The sequence below is a fragment of the Prionailurus viverrinus genome, chromosome D1 (genome assembly GCF_022837055.1).
Source record: "Prionailurus viverrinus isolate Anna chromosome D1, UM_Priviv_1.0, whole genome shotgun sequence".
Classification (NCBI taxonomy): domain Eukaryota; kingdom Metazoa; phylum Chordata; class Mammalia; order Carnivora; family Felidae; genus Prionailurus; species Prionailurus viverrinus.
Window position 1 is genome coordinate 25,823,180 of NC_062570.1, and position 19,881 is coordinate 25,843,060.

Consider the following 19,881-nt stretch of genomic DNA (forward strand, 5'->3'; position numbering starts at 1 on the left):
GCCAATATCAAGAGTTGGACACTTAACCTACTGAGCCACGTAGGCACCCCACAGACGTAATTTTTAGAATGAGGGTGAATAGGTATCAGTCTAATAAATCTATTTGTGAAACGTCCCTCAAATCACAACCAGTAAGCAATCCCTTGCCTCTATAAGCTTCATTGACCCATGGTTCTCAAGGAGGAGAAAGAAAGATACCAGAATGCCTGTGAGCATTTTGAAGACATGTGCCAGGACCCTCCAGCCACCCCACCCCACACACCCTTCTCAATTCCTGTGTACCTGTGCTGGGCAAAGGGGCCCGGGATGAAGTCAGAGCTGAGAGATTTGTGTTTTTAGAATAAGTGCTTTCCATTGCTTCCGAAATCTTGTCCCCTGACATCACCCCACCATGGGGAGCCGGAGCTTTATTTGAATACTTAAGGGAGAAGAAGTGTGCCTTCCTTGCTCTGCATCAACACCCTTTCTGCCACCACAGTTTTGGACTTTTCCTGTCCCTGTGCCCAAAGGCACACTCAGGACGCTAGTCCTGGTCCTCACTGCTTTCAAACTCCCACGTTGGCCTTCCTGCCCTCCTGGGGCATGTCTTTTGTCTATATGTTTATTGAAGCTGCTCTTAGATGCTCCCTGGAGAAATCAAGAACCCAATCAGCACCAACTTGCCCAGTAACGTTAATGACTGATGACAATGAAGGGATGAGCTCCGCTGCATTTTAAGAAGAGAAAATGGCTTTAAGTAAACCTAGGAGGGGGAAAGAGGAAAGGTGCAAGGCTGTGGGAAAGTATTTGGAGGCCACTTGACCTCAAGAGCACCCTTCCAATCCCTCGGCCAGACAACAACTCCTCCCCTGCCACTGGGGAGGGACCTCCCATGGCAGTGCCCAGTGGGGTGCAGCTCCCACCCCAGTTAATGCCAGTTTCTTGGTAGGATCTCACACTGACTAAGTGGGCCATTCAAGTTCTGAATCTCCAATTCATCTCCAGACTCTTGACTCTTGCTATTTTAGGCCTCTCATGTCTACCAAGTTTCACTTTGACTCAGACATTTCATCCCATTCCAGATAACAGAGCTACGACTCAAAATGAAATTGGCCTTGGTTGATGTAACTCCATTTCTATTACCATGTGGTCTTGTTTAATAATAGAAACTAGAAGTGACCCCTGTGGCTATTTTGAGTAGTGAGTTCCCAAAGTACTTTGGAAAGAAAATAGGAAGTCCAGAAGGGCTCCAGAGGACCTACTGGTGGCCACCTCGAAACAAAATATTCCAAATGCATTTGTTTTGCAAAATGTACTGATACAGAAATTATACAGGGAGATTGTTTGGAGGAAGTAGTTATTGGAAAGTCTTTGAAGGAAGCTTGCTTAGTCTCATGCTTATAAGACAAATTCCATCTTCTCTCTCTCTCTCCAGAGAGAGAGAGAGAGAGAGCAGCTTCTTTCTTGCCAGATAGAGGTGGGGGTTTGGGGCATCTTCTAGTGAAAAGCCAAGACATTGATAGCATCGTTTGTTATTTTAATATAAAAGCTTTTCCCAAGTTCTTTGTATAGATGTTAACAACTTACTCAGTTTAGAGAAGCTCCTATATAAGAAAATAAAGAACTTATTTCTCATGAAAGAGCCTTTGGGGAAAAGATCAAGTCTTTGAGGAAGAAAGAGTACAGCTAGAAACACTAACCAGGACTTGTGTGGGCTTTTCCTCTCTCATCTCGGGGATTTGTAAGCTCTCACATGGGAGGGTCAATAAAAAGTTTAAACATGCCTCCTTGATAAAGCTCAGATTCTTGTGTCAGGTATACTCTAAAGAGGAAGTGGTAGTTAAGTGGTATTATTACTTTGTCTATTAAAATTCAACACACCTTTCAAAGCCCATTTCGAGTCCCACCTTCTTCAAAGTTATTTCTTCCTTACTCCCCAAGACTACAATCTCCTCTCAAACCCTGACCACACTCACAAACTATGAACCTAATTACCTAATTACAAGATTACCTCGTAGTGTCGAATTGTGAGTTTGGTCCTACGTCCTCTTTTCCAGGATGTTTGGTAAATATCATTGACAGATGGATGGACCCAGTTGATGGATTCACTGGAGATGAAAAATCTAGTCTTTGGCAATCTAATTCAATATTTACTCAATCCTTATGCTTCACTAAAGACAGAACCAAAAGAAATTAGCTTTGGTTGACACAGAAAGATTAACTTCCTATCTCCAATGAATTAAACTCTGGAACAGGATAGCAGAACAGGATAGTGGCTATAATTCTATAGGAACCTTTGGAGTATGTAAAGCATTTTCACATACATGATCTCATTTCTCCTCAGTAGAACCCAGTGGGGTTTAAAAGGGCCCTTTGGTTTCCAAACTCTTAAATTTAGAAGAATCATCCCCGCCCCCCCCCCCCCCCCCCGGTACCTACCTTTTACAGATAGGTTAACTGAGATTCAGAGAGATTAAGTCCCTTGCAGCTGGTCACCAGCAGAGATGGGAAGCAAATGACAGAGTTCTGAACCCCAACCCAGAGTTCTTCTAATTGCAGTGAGCTGTTTCCCTGCTTGGAACAGATTAAAGAGAAGTTATTGAATTCCTTCTAATGAAAATCTTTAGGTGCACTTACTAATACCACAAACGACCTTATGCTTGATAAGATTTAGGTACTACTTGTCCAAAGAGATGAAAACCATTCTTGGTATAATTTTGAAAAATCTGTGAGCTTAGAAAGTCTTTGGCCTGCCGGCAGAATAATTATCAGTCCTGCCCAATATCCTAGGGGAGTTTAGAGAATGGCAGTTTTTATGCTATGAGTCATACTTTCAATTTCTATTAAAATTCTTATACGGCCACATATGCTTTCTCTCAGGCTTTGGGCCTCCAGGCCTGTGCTAATTTGCATGTCTGGTTTAGATAATGTCTGAGGTCTCTTCCAGTCTGAAAAGAAGCCTCTGATTCTATTATATAAGTGAGATCACATTCCACCTACCAAGAAGTGATGGTTCTTCTTCTTTAACTACCGTGTTTTCGTTGTGTGGATACAGGACTCAGGGATGAGAGCATTTCATGCTTACCTGCCGGGCCACAAAGATGGAGTATTCCTTCACGATGAACTGACCTGTCCACTTGTCCTACACTGGCCCCAGAGAACCATTTCAGATGCAGGTCAAAAGGCAAATCGCAGTGTTGGGATTTTAAGTTTCTGGATCTGAATGGCAATCCTAAGTCCACGTGAGGCTGAGACCCTAGCGTTACCAATTACCCTGATTCTACGTATGCAGAAATTGGTGAACTCTTTCCTGGACTAGACTCTCACCTTTTACTGCCCTCACCCAAATGTCAAAAGAACACTGTCAGGTTTTTTTTTCACTGATTTCGCTGTCTTCCGACACAGAGTAATTCTCACTGACCAAAGAACTAGTAAAAGGGCATTGACTTTCCAGGAGGGCTTTCAGATCAACATAGGCCCGTCTGGTCGCTCTTCCTGAGAACATGATGGTGCTGGGGAAAGCTCTATTTTCACGACATTAGACAGCTCAAGGCTTTGCTCCAATTACGTATTTTCGGCGAGGCCCTCCCCACCGCTGGGCTGTCTATTTCTGTCAGTGTATTCCTTTTCTCCACAACACTCACCACCTTCTCCTATACGATGTAGTTTGCTGTTGGTTTTGAATGTAAGCTCCACAGAGCAGGGATGTGCATCGAGCCGTCACTATTCTCAGCACGTAGAGCAGTGTCTCGCAGAGTAGCAGACTCTCAATAAAATTTGGCTGAATGAACGAATGTGTTGTGGGATAGGAGATATCGATGAAGTCCAATAAGCTAGTATTGGGGAGGAGAGGAATCTTGGAGCGGGTGAGGGAAACAAAGGCAAGGAAGACACAGGCCCTCTCTTCCAAATGATTATCGCCAGGCAAAGGGGGATACGAAGAATTCACAAGAAGACAGAACAAGGAAGAACAATGAACATCAGACTCTCACCAGAGAGCCTTGAAAAGAAAATGATGCCCAAGTTCAAGCCCTAAGTGAACTGTTAGCGTTTCTTTTTCCTACTTGGAAGCCTTTTAAAACCTGAGGCAGGTTTGACCAAAAGCCTTGCACTTCAGTTGTGTCTACATGGCCCAATGTGGAGGGGAATGTGGGCAAACACCCAATTAATCTAGTCAGTGCGGATTGCTTTTCCACATAAGGCTGGCCCCAAAAATCCCACTTTGAGGCCTTATCAAAATAAATACGTCATTTAGACTCCTGTGTCGTTCAGACACAAAGCCCATGGGAGAAACAAAGTGAAGGAAGGGTCCAGGCTCAGCAGGGAGAGTCACGTGACTATGGCAAGGCCGCGCCTGGCGAATGCGCCACTCGCCTTTCCAAACTTTTCGTATTTAAAAACCATCCATTTTTTTTTCAGGCATTTTTCTCATATGTCCTTTTTTCCCTTCGCACATATAATATCTTAAACAGTACCTCCATTATGCTCCACGCAGCGGGGCTGGTTCTGAGGCTGAGGGGCTGTTTGGATTCCAGGACAAGATCCTTGAGCAGAGGAAATCTGATCCAGGATGTTTTTTTTTCTGTGAGTTCCAAGTTTGAGGAAAGCCTTCCCTAGATATTTCCCTCCTCCTGAGGTCTCAGTGGAAGCCAAGATCTTCTGTTGCTCTTTGGAACATAAGATGCCACTGAGGTGAAGGCGAGGCTGCCCCTATAGAACGGGTTGAAGTGAGGTGAGGACACAGCTCTGAGCATCGAGGCCGGCCAGGCGGGGACCTAGAGTTGCTGGCCATTGGGTTGATGCTAGACTCTTAACACCTAAGCCTACTGTACCAGCAGGCAGCCCATAGCCACTGCCCCTCGCCATCTTCTAGGGTGGTGTCTCTCACACAACGGTCCAGGCTAAAGCATTTCTTGTTTCAAAAGAGAGCCCACACTTGGGGCGCCTGGGTGGCTCAGTCCGTTAAGCGTCCGACTTCCAGCTCAGGACATGATCTCACAGTGGGTGAGTTCGAGCCTTGCATTGGGTTCTCTGCTGTCAGCAGGAGCGCACTTTGGATTCTCTGCTCCTCCCTCTCTCTCTGTCTCTGTCTCTGAAAAATAAATAAACATTAAAAAACAGAGAGAGAGAGAGAGAGCCACACTTGATTCCAATTTGGGGATCCCTGATTCAGGAGCACAGGAATGGAACTATTTCTTCTCCTTTATGGTTTCTCTTCCTTTCCAAGGCCTTCCTTGATGAACTTTTTAACCTCCACTCTCCAGGTAAACATTTTAGCGGTGCAAGGAAGATTGACTCAGTTACAGGTATATGGTGTATATTTTTAAGTTGCTGTTCATCAAATGTTTGTTTCCTCAGAGCAATCCTATAAAGCACGTGTTCCTCATCTTTTTGAGAAAAGAAGGACCTGAGGTTCAAAAAAGCAGAGTAACCTTTTGACCAGAATCACCCAGCAGAGTACAATGGCAGAGTGAGGATCCGAACCTAGAGCCAACTGCTGCTTCTTTTTTTTTTTTTTAATGAGAAAAAATTTTTTTTACATTTATTTATTTTTGAGAGACAGAGAGAGATAGAGCATGAGTGGGGGACGGGCAGAGAGAGAGAGAGAGAGAGAGAGAATCCAAAGCAGGCTCCAGGCTCTGAGCTGTCAGCACAGAGCCCAACGTGGGGCTCAAGCCCACGAGCCGTGAGATCATGACCTGAGCCGAATTTGGACGCTTAACCGGCTGAGCCACCCAGGCATCCCCGGAGGTCAACTGCTTCTAAACATTGTGTCATAAGCCCTGGAGAAGCCCCAAGGCTTACCACAGGAAAAGGACACCTTCACAGGGACTTCCTGTGTCCTGCATAAACAGCGACTGCTCAGGTGCTAGTTGCCCACTCACTGTGTTTGAAGTGGGAGAGCCAGGCCAGAAGGTCAGACATCTGGCAGGGTCGCTGGCAGGCGTTATCATGGAGACAGTGGCAGACGAGAAGCCGGTTCTGAGGTGGGGGTTGGGAAGGTTCAGGAAGCAGAGCAGGCTTTCACCAGTAGGGGGCAGCGTCAAAGGCAACACAAAGGAGAGCCGGGAAGAAAGTCGGGTCATTGGTCAGTAGGGCCTGCTTCTCAGAGACTGGGCCCGTCAGAAGAGCCCAGGACCTCACAGGGAGAAGGGGCTTTGGATGATCGTCTGGCCCAGACTTCTCCCAACAACAAAGGTTGCCCCCTTCTTTGGGGGCACCCCACATGGTTCTTCCCCCCAACATGGTTCTTCCCTGGGAGCGTCTAGGGGATGTATCTTCTTCTGAGCAGGCTTGGCTTTTTCCTGGGGAGTTCAGGGCTCTGGGTCTCCTCTGGCATCCTCACTCTTTCGAGAAAGGAAGTATGGATCTGACTGAGAGAAGCCTCTGCTCTAAGCGGGAACAGCCTTGTCCATTCTTCAGCTGAAAGGTCTACATTCAGAAGCCGGGCTCTCCACAGATAAACAGGGCTAGGTGCTGCCAGATGCTTCAGCGGCAAAACCAGAAATCCGAAGAGAAGTTTCAGGGAAAATTCATCTCTTTCCATCAAGTAACTGAGAGCGTGGCCTCGTGTCGTGAGGGATAAAGAGAGAGGCTCTTGTGTGCTGGTGTCACTGCATCGTGGGCCTCCGGGTGAGGTCATGACAAAGTGGAGGGTTGCGTGTTCCCTGGTCCATTAGGCCTTCAGACAGCCAACCGTGGGCGTCAGAGCAGAAAGAAACTTTCTTTCCTGAGTCAGTTGGCCAGATTTCTAGGACCCGTTTAAAAGCTTCACACAGAAACGGAGTTAACACTGGGATGTCTATGAGAAGGTCATGTCCAGAAAAAGCTTTCCCCTTCCAACAGGGACTTTTCAGAAAAAAACCAAAAATCTCCATGCTCATATTTCTCTATTCTGGGAGGCTCTCCTGAATTCTGAGAGGCCATTTAGTGTCCGATTCAGCCACACTGAGTATCACATAATGGAGACACTGTTCAGGCCATTATATACGTGAGGCTGAATTATTGACAATGCCCAGTAACGCCCAGAGTCTCCAGAACAAGCTTCTGGTCCCTCTCTGCTTTGGCAGAAATTGATTTTAGGGCTGCCTGAAACCATGGGCTCCAGCTGGAGCCCTTTGGGTGACTTCTCTGAAAAGGAATCACAATGAGATTTGCCATCTTAGTATTCCATAAAGCCAGAGAGTGAGTTTGCCAGAGTCTGGGTGATTTTTCTGCTGATAAGGCCATCTGCCACCTGTTAGAAGATCGTCCACCGGTCTGCTGGTCCCGAATGTTCACATTTTTGAACGCTGGGCCCTCTGCTGCTACCTTAGTATGTCTTTTCAGAAGACAGTTCTCAGGGGCCCTTGGCTGGCTCAGTTGGTTAAGCATCTGACCTTGGCTCAGGGCAGGATCTCATGGTCGGTGAGTTCAAGCCCCACGTTGGGCTGTCTGCTGTCAGCAAAGAGCCCACTTCGGGCCCTCTGTCCCTGTCTCTCCCTACCCCTCCCCAACTGGTTCTCTCTCTCTCAAAAATAAATAATAGAAAATACGTTAAGAAAAAAAAAAAAAAAGAAAAGAAGACAGTTCTCAGAACGCAGACAGCACACACATTTGGGGGCTGTGGGGTGGAGGCGGGGCTTGGTGCCCACTCAAGCTGCTATGTGGACCCGGAACACCCCACGAGAGAATTTTCCCTGAGCTGGCTGGCCGCAGGGGTCAGGGGCTCTGACACAGCCAGGCATCGGGCCCAGGAAGGGTTGGTGTTTGTATAGAAATGTGAGTCGCTGGGTTAACTCCCCGGTCCAGGCTTTTCCATTTCGGTTACAGACATATTTCTGTTTGTGTGTCTGGAGCTAGAGCTGACCACACTGCTAGGTTTTCCCTTGTGTGACTTTTAGGAGAAAAAAAAAAAAAAACACCATACAAACCCTCATTTCAACAACATTGTTTAAAACTACGTAAAATAAAATGCAGGCATGTAGACGTATGGTGTCTGCTCCTTGACTTCCCTGTAGGGACAAGGTTTCGGCCTATGCCTTGTAGTACGTGCACTGTTGTCCTTTATGCCCCGAGGGCACACAGGGCTCACGTGCCTATACGCTTCGTCACCCAGACTCGAACCACCTAAGGAAAGTCAGCGTAGGGGCCTTGAATTCTCTTCAGCTAGTGAAATAGCAAACAGTAAGAGGAAGCACGTATCTTTGGCAAGGACAAAATATTGGCCTTATTTATTCATTCATTCAAAGAATTACTGTGTGCTTGCTCTGTGCGGGACGCTGGTCTAGGTGCTCGGTTACATCAGGGAACAGAAGAAAGATTGCCACCCCTGTGGGCCTGACGTTCGGGTAGGAGATGCAGACCAGAAACCACAAATATGAGTGAGTGATTAAATTAGGCGATAAGTGGAAAAAATAAGAACCGAGTAAGGGGGTGGGGGAGGGGAGAAGTTAATGGGTATCGGGTAGGGCTAGAGAACATGTCTCTGGGGCTAAACGTTTTTTAGGCGTATGCTAATGATGCCGATAATGATATTACTTGCCAACATGTACCGAGGCTGTCTCCACGCTCTCACTGTGTTAAGCGTTTACCTGGATATCTCATTTAATCCGCAAGGCCGCCTGGTTCTTCAGCACTCTAAGGCAGAGTGCCGGACCTTGGTTCAGGGCCTGGGTCTTCTCCAGCATCATGCTTTGTCTTTATAATAGGACTTACTCCAAAAACACTGGTTTTCATTTAAATGTTACATGTAGCAGCTGTCCCCACGAACCCCCGTGCCCAAAGAGTACATTTGTGAAACTCCTCAGTAAACGGGCCCAGGGGGTCCTTTGTGGACGCAGGTGCCAGTGGGAGGACTTTCCAGGCCAGGAGATAGGAATGAAGAAGCAAAAGGGAGGGGCCTCGTGGTCCGTGTTGCCCTGATTTCACACTCTGCTGTGGGACAGTTGAGACCATTGGCTAAAGACACCAGCTGGTGGCTGATGCCTCTTGCTATTTATTGCTGTGTTAAATGCACAGGCTGATTGCTGGCAGCCTCTCTGTTTCTGTCACTTCCTTTCTGGGGTTGGTTAGGTCTTCGAAAGTCTTTGCAGCCAGGCTTTCCCCCTGCGGTGGGGCAGTGGGAGAATTGCACTCCACAGCAGCCCTCCACAGCCCCTGAGGCATTGCAAGAAAGATGGGGTTACCAAACACTTTTCTGATAAAGCATCGGCTTCACACCGGGATTGGGCACTTGGAGTTAAAGAATCCAGCCATCACCCACCCTCGGGTGGTTAGCGGGAACTCACCCATGCATTCTGTAACCTTTGTGTGCTTGCTGTGTTCCTGGAGGTGCCGTAAAAGAACAGGAGGCAAAGTTGATAAGTCGATGGTAATTATAGCTGTGGCCATAATCGGGTCTTCGGAATGGATATAACATAGCTTTCAGATAGGGTGGAAGCCTTCAGTAGAATAATGATTGACGAAGAAAACAATAAGTAAACTTTGAGACAGAGATCTTATCAGTGCAGTAAATCATAAGTCGAGTCAGAACTGTGGATGACACACACCAGTTCCTGGAACTTACTGATTTTTTTTTTCTTTTTGCGTGAACTTGTCACTTTCGATCCCACTTTCTGTTCTGTTCCTATGAGAACTGTCTTCTTCCCCAGGTGCTCCCATCCATCCCACACCTCCCCACAAGCTCCATTCTCCACCACACCCTTTTTCATGGTGGTGCCACACACCCACAATCTCACTTGGCTGGCTGCTGTCACCATGGCCTTGAACATGGTGACTGCTCCCTCTCTTCTCCCCAGAGAGGTCTCACTCAAGTCAGACGGCCCCAGTTACACTCACCTCTCCCTCCTTAACCGCCAGTGGACCCTAATATCACCACCACTCCTTTGACACGTGGCCTGTATTTCCCCACAATCTTACTCGTCTCCTCCTATTTCAATATGCAGGGATGGGGAACCTGTTCCATATTACTTCACATCCAGGCTCTGGCCACGCACGGAATACAATGCAGGACAGACTCCCAGTTACGACTGTCCCTTGAACAACACCAGGGCTCCGCACTGTCCGAAACGAGTGTCTAACTTCCGACTGTTCAAAAGTTTAACTGCGAATAGTCTACTGTTGACCAGAAGCCTTACCATTCGCATGAAACAGTCGCTTAACACATGGTTTGTACGTTATGTCTATTATATTCTTACAGCTAAGTAAGCTAGAGAAAAGAAAATATTTAAGGAAACCACAAGAAAGAGAGAATACGTGTATAGTACGATACCAGAAACGATCCATGTATATATAAGTGGACCTGTGCAGTCCAAGTGTTGTTCCAGAGTCAGCTGTAAGTTGCTGGAGGCCTGACCAGCATTTGGTCTCCGCCCCTCACCCCCAAACAGAAATCTTGAAGAATCTCGCCTTTCCTTCTGCTTCCCGGCACTGCACACGCTCTGTGGGCACCTGCAAGACATCCCAGAAAACGCTCATGAGCGCCCCCACCTCATTCCAGGCTTGTAAACAAGTTGGGATTTTGGTTTGGTTTTGCTTTGTTTTGTTTTTAGGCAAGAGGAAGAATCCATTGTCAGGACGAATTGTGGGATGGCGGGGGTGGGGGGATGCCAAATAAAAATAAAAACAGACGACTTCAGCAGGTTGAGCTTTGTCTCTCTTTTGTCCCCTTCTCTGTCCTTTATCCCCATCCCCATCTTTCTCACTTTCTGTTTTGCTTTTCATACCAGCTGCTACAGATGGGAATTTAAAAACTGGGCTGGCTCTGCCAGAGCCAGGCAGAATGTGCATCCACGCGTGGGTTTTGCCACAAGAAACCGGTCCTTGTCTTTTGGTTCTTCTTAGCCACGACCGATGAGAACAAGCAGTCGACTGAGCCCATCCATCTTCTCGGTTCTTATTTTAATTTGTTCAGGAGGCTCCGAAGGGGTGGAGGAGGATGGTTTGGGTCTCACCCCTGCCAGGCTCTTGTTTGATGAGGTTTTGCTTCATTTGTTCGGGTGGCTTTTATGGGGTTTTTTGTTGTTGTTCATGGAAAGACTTTGAAAGTCATAATTCTGAATCCTTAAGGTCTTCTGTTCCTGTTCAATATCACAATGGGGATCCCCTCATTGAGAAAGGAAGAGAAGAAGCTTCCAGCCAGTTAGTTATGCAAGGTCTGAACATGGTTATGGAGGCCTGTGGACTCTTTGGGGAAAGTGGTGAGGACCACAAAAGGTTCCGGCTCAATGGAATGCTCCCCAGGGCAACCTGGGAGCAAGGCTTTAGGCCCTTCCAGGCGGGAAGCATTTCTCCATGTCCTCATTTCTTGGTCCTGCCCCCTTTTCAGCCACACCTCTGGCCTCCTCCCCTTCTCTGTGGTCATCGGGCCCAGGCTTCTCCACTACTGTTGGAAAAGCATGGAGAGTCTGTAATGTGCTGACACCCCTGAGCCCTCGCCACTGGCATCAGCATGCTGATGCCAGGAGCTGGAATCGGCCTTTAGGAACACCATGGGCCCTTGTGGAGGGCATTGGACACGGCCCATCTCTTCAGAGCTGCTTAAAGGACCTTGTTATACAACTGTAGACAAGTTTTTCTTTCTAAACTTGTATTAATTTATATGTGTACAAAGATTTATAAGCTACCTCACATACGTTATCTCGTTTGATTATCACCTGCCTCCCTTCAGGCCACTGCAACAAAGTCCCGTAGACTGAGCGGCTTATAAATCATAGGTATTTATTTACCATGTGTCTAGAGGCTCAAGTCCGAGATTAAGGTGCCAGCAGGGCGGGGTTCTGGTGAGAGTTTTCTTCTGGATTTGAGACCGTTGACTTCTCTCATCCTCACGTAGCCAGAAGAAAACAAGCCAGCCCTACGGCCTCTTCTTATAAGGGCACTGACCCCACTCCTGAGCGCTCCAGCCTCATGACGCAATTACCCCCCAAACCTGCACCTCCTAGTGTCACCACATCACATAGGACATGAGATATCCACATGTGAATATGGGGGCCAGTGGGGGAGGGGGAACACAGACCTGCAGTTTCCAACATTACCCCAATTCCTTAAGGTAGATAAATTGTGTACATGTTCCTGTCTGTCCATGTTAGAGAAGGTTGAAGCTTGGGGAAGCCTAATGATTCATTCAAGGTCCCACAACAAGTGGCGGCAGGGACAGAACTGGAACCAATCCTCTGACTTCGCATTCAGGATTTTTCCTGTTCCTTCAGCTTTCAGTCAGTATTCATGTTCCTTCCCACCCATACCCCAAGGAGGAGTACACTTCCGGAACTTAGGCTGACGAAGGCATTGCTGATTAAATTGAATTTCTCCTGATCGCTAAAAGAGAATCCTCGTGTCACCTTTCTGCAAAGCAGGAGATGCTGACATACCTCTCCCTGTTGTTTTTCATCAGACCCTTCTTACGACTCAGTCAGGAGAGGAGGATGGGGCAATAACATGAATTCTGGCCTCAACAAAAGTAAGTAAATGTCACGCTACTATTTGGAGGAAAACATTTTTTCTACAAACGGGGGGGGTGGAGAACAGGACCATGAGATAGAGCAGGACGGGGTGAACATTTGTTGTCCTGCTTTGGGGGAGGACATCCAAATGAACTGCCGATTTAAGGCCTGCTGGTGATATCTGCTCCTTGAAAGACGGTATGGGATTTTCATTCAGACCCTTCTGTTTTGTTGCATTGCATTTGGTTTCAGAATTTTTGAAGTGCGAAGCCTTCTCAGGACTGGGTTCTGTATGAATGCAAGGTCCCTGGATTTGGACCCAGTCACTTACGTCATAATGGCCCTTCGTGACTTTCCTCCTCTGAGTGTTGGAACTTAATCGTACCAACATCCCTGTCCTGGTGTCATGAGTGGCTGAGGTGGAGGGTAGTCTTAGGAGGAGATGGCAGGGCTCTGACACATCAATCTGTGCTCAAGTCTGACCCCAAAAATCTCCCATTAAGGGAGTAGGGATAAAAAAATGACTATAAACTCCTAACCAGAAGGGGTCCACCTTGCTACCTGTAGGAAGCGAAGGGTCAAGCATATGAATCAGTGGTGAAGAGACTTCTTTCAGGAAGGGGTTAGGATGACCAACTGATGCCCAAGCAATAGCCAGGATTCCTTTCAATGCAATTGTCCTTTCAAACAATTCATTGTTTGTTTATTCTCGGCCCAAGACTTGGCACTCTCAGGTCCACAAAGATGAACCAGACCCAGGCCAATCTGTCAGGCTGGGGAGAGGGGTTACACACACACATAGTTCTTTCCATCTGGGTGATATCAGGGAAGGACTGTGGGCCTGGAACCACTTGAGTTGGCTCTCAAAAGAGGGGCAGGATTTGGACCTGCAGAGATGGGGAAGACAGACCCTCCTTGGAGAGATGGGGGCCAGGGAAAGATGGCAAGGTTGACGTGTCTGGGAGTCAGTGAGGACTCCAGGTTCCTGGAGTTTAGGATGCACAAAGGGAAGCGTTCTGGAAAGGTAAGGAAGGGGCACAAAGGGTAGTATGACGGTAGACCTTCATTCTTTAGTCGGTGAAGACTCACCAAGGCATCTCAGTGGTGGAGTGAAATGGTTTCGGAAGATTGAGCCAGCTAAGTATCGTATGATGGACCAGTGGGAATAAGGGGAGTAGTGAGGAAAGAGACAGAGTAAGCCAGAAGCTGTGCAAGAAGCAGCTCAGATGGAGAAGCTATGGCGGCAGTGGAAAGGCTGTATGTGAGAGGTTCCGTGAGGGGAGCTCACGAAACATGGAAGCACGACCTGCCGGTGACGCTCACGCATACGTCACTGTCCCATTAAGGACCTCTAAGTTTTCTCTTTAAAAATGCAGTTCACAGTGGCAACACCATTAGACATGCTGTGCTGTATGTTTATTGTTGTTTATCATTGTCTCTCCATTAAAATGGTAAGTTCTGGTAAGTTCTACCAGAACTGCTGGTTCATTGCTGAATCTCTAGCCCCAAGAATACTGCCAGCACCAGTAGATTCCAGATAAATATTTAGAAACTAAAATGAATGAGTGAGTAGAGAGTGAGAGGATGAACAAATGAATGACAAAGCACATTCGTGTTCCTTGTGGAGGGCATTTAACAAGACGTTCCTCTTCCCTCACACAGAGTGACCCCACTTACCGTATTTCTTTCCCTGCTGCAGGCCCCCCACTTGCAGGAGCACAAGCAATGAGTAAGAATACTGAACAAAGGCCCCAACCAGGTACCTGTCCGTGATCGGTAATCTCTCCTTTGCTCCTTATCCAACCATTGGTTCTGTGTGGTCAACTGAGGAGGGCTGAGACAATAGACAGTGTGTGTCTTCGGTTTTCTCTTTCCGAGAGGGTCTGTATTTGACTCCCTGTAATCGCTCTGTGAATTACAAGTAGTAGGCCCTAGAACAGGTATACACTCATTGACTATGGGAGATAGAACAAATGTAAAGATTAAAAGATCCAACGCCTCATGTTGTAAAATAAAGAAACTGAGGCCCAGAGAGGTCAAGTAATTTGCCAAAAACCACCCAGCTGGTTTATGAGACAACTAGAGCTGTAGCCTCAGACTCCCAAGCTGCTGTCCAAACCTTTGAGATTTCACACAACTTGTCTTCTGAAATGACCCCATCCCGTAATGGGTCAGCTTAACAAATTAGGCAGGGGAACTTCTAAAACCAAGGACTTGGGAGACTCTTGGAATGAAACTAGGTCTATAACATCCTTCTATTACATTTGTCTTTTGATTACCTCACCTCTACTTGAATATTTATATAAGTAACGAGTTCACTGTTTCGGTAGGCTCCTTTCCACTATTTGAGCCAAAGTCGCCCTCCTTCTAACTGCCATCAAGCTTTCTAGTTTGCTCTCTGGAAAGCCTTCCCCCTGTTCTGTAGGAAGGGCCTTCCTATATCTGAAGACAGCTGTTGTGTCCACTCCCAAACCTCTGTGTCTTCTCTGTGTGACACAGCTGAGAGTAAGTTCTGAACAAGTCACTTGCTTCGGGACAGATAAATATTGTTTCCTATCTCTACCAAAGGCAGAGCAATAGAGAATTAACCTACATTTCATCAGGAAGGTTAAGAAAGAGCCTGCTGACTCTGAAATACAAACCAAACAGGATTTGACACAGTGGATTTAAAGAATTCTCAACAATAAAAAAATTAGACATTACCTGCCAAAAATATTTTGGTTGTCATACTGTGTACCTACGACACATATATGTGGATGCAAGAGGGTAGACGAGGTAGCTTTGAAGACTCTTCAAGTTAATTCATGATTGTAAGCAGAAACCTAAAGATCATGTTGATTTTCTTAAAATTGCAATTACAATTTGCAAAAATAGCAAAATTGTACCAAACATTTGACAGCTTGGCCAAGTTATGATCCAGCTCTATACCATTTTCTCCCTTGAAAAAAAGGAAGACCAACCTCACATAACCAGAATCACAAAGGTTCTTTTTAGAATTAAATAATCACGTAAGTTTTCCATACACTGAGATATAAAGAATAATCATTTTATAGCTCAAATACAAACTCTGGCCAGTCTTGTCAAATCTGGTACTAGAAGGGAACTAAGGAGTCAAGTAGCACAACGCTTTCATTTTGCACATGAGAAAACCAATACCCGGAGACTGTCCAGTGAATCAGTTAGTCGGCAACATAGCTGGGGCTAGAATCCGGGCTGCCTGATTTCCAGGCGCGTGTTTTTAATGCTACATCACAAAAACAGACGTGTGTAGAGAGCTCTTAAAAGACTAAGAATCATTAGACCTTTCTTTAAACCCATTTAACGAGCCATCTTTTACCTTATTCATTAGGACTGAGTATTAGCCAGCTTCTTTCCATATGGTTTCACGATTCTGTTGCCGGTAATGACAAATGTTAGACACCAAATATGAAAATAAAAAAAAAAAAAGGTACTGCTGGTATCCTATGTTTCTGTAATTATGGGGATGAAAACTATAACTATGCCCCAGATCTTTGAGGCCTGCATATAAAAGTAGTAAAGTTTTCTGAAATCAGTTTTTTCTATGATACTGAAATAAAAGTATAAACCCCGGGGGTATTCTTATTATTAATGCTGTTGTTTTTATATTTTTAATAACAGTGAAGCTAATTTCCTTTTTTGCTTCCTCAGATCCATATCAGATCCTGGGCCCGACCAGCAGTCGCCTAGCCAACCCCGGTGAGTTTACTTTGGCCTGGAAGGTTTTTCTTTCCAGAAAGTTCCATAGCTTTGTGAGGTCACACAGAGACCTCTGTCCTATGTTCAGACACCTGAGTAGGAAGTTACTTGCACTCCTTCCCTTGAAATGGTCAACATCTGCTTCTCTAGGGTACAAGTGAGAGGCTGGGTGTTGTTATTAGGTTGTTATTAGTTATGTCCGTTAGCTGAGGCTAGTTCGGAAAAACAAATATATTAGCTAGCATGCATATATGCATGGAGGTTGAGATTAGTAATAAATGGCACAGGTAGAAATTTTTGTAGGGAAAGAAGGCAGGGTGGGGAAGAAAGACGAGCAATTCCAGTGAGTTCTCAGTTATGGTCCTCCCGGAAGTCACAAGTAAATAGATGTTCCAAAGGCGTATTATTCTTGACTTCAGAAAGTGTTGCAGTTATCCAGCCTTATGAAAGAGGTGTGTCCCTGAAAAGTTGTAGATAAAATGACTTTGACAATGTATTTTAAGAGTTCGTTATTAAGAATAGCTCTCAAGGGGGGCGCCTGGGTGGCTCAGTCGGTTGAGCGTCCGACTTCAGCTCAGGTCACGATCTCGCGGTCCGTGAGTTCGAGCCCTGCGTCGGGCTCTGGGCTGATGGCTCGGAGCCTGGAGCCTGTTTCCGATTCTGTGTCTCCCTCTCTCTCTGCCCCTCCCCCGTTCATGCTCTGTCTCTCTCTGTCCCCCCCAAAAAATAAATAAACGTTGAAAAAAAAAAGAATAGCTCTCAAATGAGTTCCAAACCAAGATCACCAAGTATGTGAGCTAACTGGCAACTTTACAGTAATAAAGCCCGCACCTTCCCATCCCGGGGGACTCCTGTCACCAGTTTCTGCAGGTCCATTCTTTAGTGCCTGGCCCTTCCTGTTTTGGGATAGGAGGCAGGAGCCACCCAGCTCCCTCTCGCCTTAGTTTTCTCTCTGCCCCAGCTCTTCTCTGTAAGACTTGGACCTGGGAGCCAAGCACTAGGGCTCTGCTGAGGAACATTTCAAGTCCCTTCAGCCTGATGCCTGGGCCTCACCTTCTGCCTGTGACTCTGGCAGCGGTCTCCTGGCCCCGACTCCCTTTCACACTGACAGGAATACTTGGGGGGACTTCATCCAGTAGACAGAGATGAGAAGAAGAGATTCAAAAATCTTGCCCCAGATTTTTTTGTGGCTTGCCCCAAATCATACAGCTAGCTCTAAGGAAGCCAGCACCTCATTACCCACAGGGAGTTTTCCCAGTGTGCCTTGGGGCACACTATCTTAAGGTCTAATCTTGCTTATGATGGCAGCCTCAGTGACAAACAGAAAAGCAAGTCAACAATGAAAACAGGGGCTGCCGGAATCAGTAGATTCTGCATGTAAAAGGAAATTAAGGGTTTCTTATGAAGGGCGAGAGGATCCTTGCATTTAGGGACTTGAGCTTCTGGCTTTCCCAGGCTGAGATCCTCTGTTTTCTCCCGTCTGCCTCACTGCCTGCAGGAAGCGGGCAGATCCAGCTGTGGCAATTCCTCCTCGAGCTACTCTCCGACAGTGCCAACGCCAGCTGTATCACCTGGGAGGGGACCAACGGGGAATTCAAAATGACGGACCCCGATGAGGTGGCCAGGCGCTGGGGGGAGCGGAAAAGCAAGCCCAACATGAATTATGACAAGCTGAGCCGGGCCCTCAGATACTACTACGATAAAAACATTATGACCAAAGTGCATGGCAAAAGGTATGCCTACAAATTTGACTTCCACGGCATCGCCCAGGCTCTGCAGCCGCATCCGACCGAGTCGTCCATGTACAAGTACCCTTCTGATATCTCCTATATGCCTTCATACCACGCCCATCAACAGAAGGTGAACTTTGTCCCTCCCCACCCGTCCTCCATGCCTGTCACTTCCTCCAGCTTCTTTGGAGCAGCGTCCCAATACTGGACCTCCCCCACGGGTGGCATTTACCCCAACCCCAATGTCCCCCGCCATCCCAACACCCACGTGCCCTCACACTTAGGCAGCTACTACTAGAAGCTTAATCATCGGTGGCCTTCTACCCGAAGCCCCCGTTCCTCACACCTCCTGCGATACTTTGGACTCCAAAGGACATACGTGGCCTTGAAGAGAAAACAAAACTGGATGTTCTTTCTTGTTGGATAGAACCTTTGTTCTTTAAAAAGACAATCTTTTTTTTTTTTTTTTTTTTTTTTTAATGTTGGTAACTTTCGCTTCCTCTACCTTGAACACAAAGATGGATCATTTTCTGGGCCAGTACACCAGTTTGGATTCTCAATCTCCTACCATCTTCTGAGTTGAATATTTAGATTACTGGAATGGTTGTATCATGGTTCTAGGAAAGAAACTGTACCTTCTCTTTGTATTTTTATGACCAAAGCAGTTTCTTATCAATACACGGGTCTCATCATGGACCTTGTAAGGTTCAGTATGATAAAGAATCATGGACTTAACCAGTTATGCTCTGGTTTGAGACTAAGTGAAACTAGAGGCAGGAAGCTTATAATCGTATTTTAGCAGGACCTAATTCAGTGGATGGCAACTGGAACATTGGTTGTGAAGGCCAGTGAAGTTTTCACCCAACTGGAATTTAAAAGAAAGAACATGTGTGTCGTATTTAAGAAGCCATGGGCATTGCAAAATTTCTCCCAGTGGTCGACATGCACTAGGCCGACCATCCTCTCTAGAAATACTCAAGATATGATCTAAGAAATGTTAATGCAAATGCAGACATTCCTGAAAGACAGAGAATTAAATAGTTTTTTTTTAAAGTAATGACAGTGGGTCCCAGAACTTTGGAAAGTCTTAGGGATTTCTAGACACAAACAGATTCGCAAGCGCTGTGCGTTTGTCAGACCACCAGTCCAGGGTCAACCAATCAGAAGGCAACTTACTGTATAAATTATGCAGAGTTATTTTCCTATATCTCACAGTATTAAAAATAAATAATTAAAAAAGTAAAAAGAATAAATAAACGAGTTGACCTCGGTCACAAATACAATTTTACTATCAAATCGGTCGTTGTTATTTTTTTAAATGTAATTTGTACATCTTTTGTCAATCTGTACATTTGGGCTGTTTGTACGTTTTTATAGCTGGTTTGAAAAAAGCATAATGTGACTATTGCTAAAAAGCAACCAGGACGTTTAAGTCACTGACTTTACTAGGAAGAGAAGCACTGTGCCGTCTTTAACAAGTGCGCACAAGCAGGTTAAAGCAATCCATTTAAATCTTTAATGCTTTGGCGATGTGTGTAAATAGCCATAATGCAATAATCACAACTTCGAAAACAACAAACTTTCCCTTGTGGATACAAGGGATGTTCCTGCCTTATATATGCAATATATTTTTTAGATATTAAAATATATATAATTTTGCAAGTAATCATTGACTTTTTTAAGACTATATTAAGTGTTAAGCTGACAACTGTCAATGAAGACTATGTTGTAAAATAATTTGACTAAATAAATTGTGCCTTCTCTCAGAACTAAGGACACTGGTTTCTTATTTACCCCTCATTAGGTCAAAGGGTTTGCCCAGGGTAACTTTTCTGTGGACCTCTTGCACCCGAAAGACTTTTTCACATGCACAGCGGAAAGCACAAAATCGATGTGGTTTTTTATTGTTGTTTGTATTAGGGTTCTTCAGAGGCACAGGGCTGATATGATATACGGTATTTGTGGAGATTTATTATGAGGACCTGGCTCACAAAATTATGAAGGCCAACGGGTCCGATGACCTGCTGTGC

At 45.9% G+C, this 19,881-nt stretch overlaps 1 protein-coding gene and 1 long non-coding RNA gene across 3 annotated transcripts in view; one reads left to right on the forward strand and one right to left on the reverse strand.

Annotated features, from left to right (window-relative positions):
* Positions 1–19,620, forward strand: part of FLI1 (Fli-1 proto-oncogene, ETS transcription factor) — a 120,887-nt gene extending 101,267 nt beyond the window's left edge. For both annotated transcript variants that reach the window (XM_047877286.1, XM_047877285.1), the window contains 4 exons: positions 12,356–12,421; positions 14,104–14,163; positions 16,074–16,121; positions 17,620–19,620. In XM_047877286.1, coding sequence (XP_047733242.1) covers positions 12,356–12,421; positions 14,104–14,163; positions 16,074–16,121; positions 17,620–18,149 — 704 coding nt within the window. In that variant the 3' untranslated portion in view covers positions 18,150–19,620. The remainder of the gene's footprint in view (positions 1–12,355; positions 12,422–14,103; positions 14,164–16,073; positions 16,122–17,619) is intronic.
* LOC125176221 (uncharacterized) lies at positions 9,993–15,821 on the reverse strand. Its single transcript, XR_007156173.1, has 3 exons — positions 15,742–15,821; positions 14,168–14,335; positions 9,993–10,410 (listed from the first exon to the last, which is right to left on the reverse strand). It is a non-coding gene; the product is annotated as an uncharacterized LOC125176221 (long non-coding RNA).
* Positions 19,621–19,881: the final 261 nt, after the last annotated feature.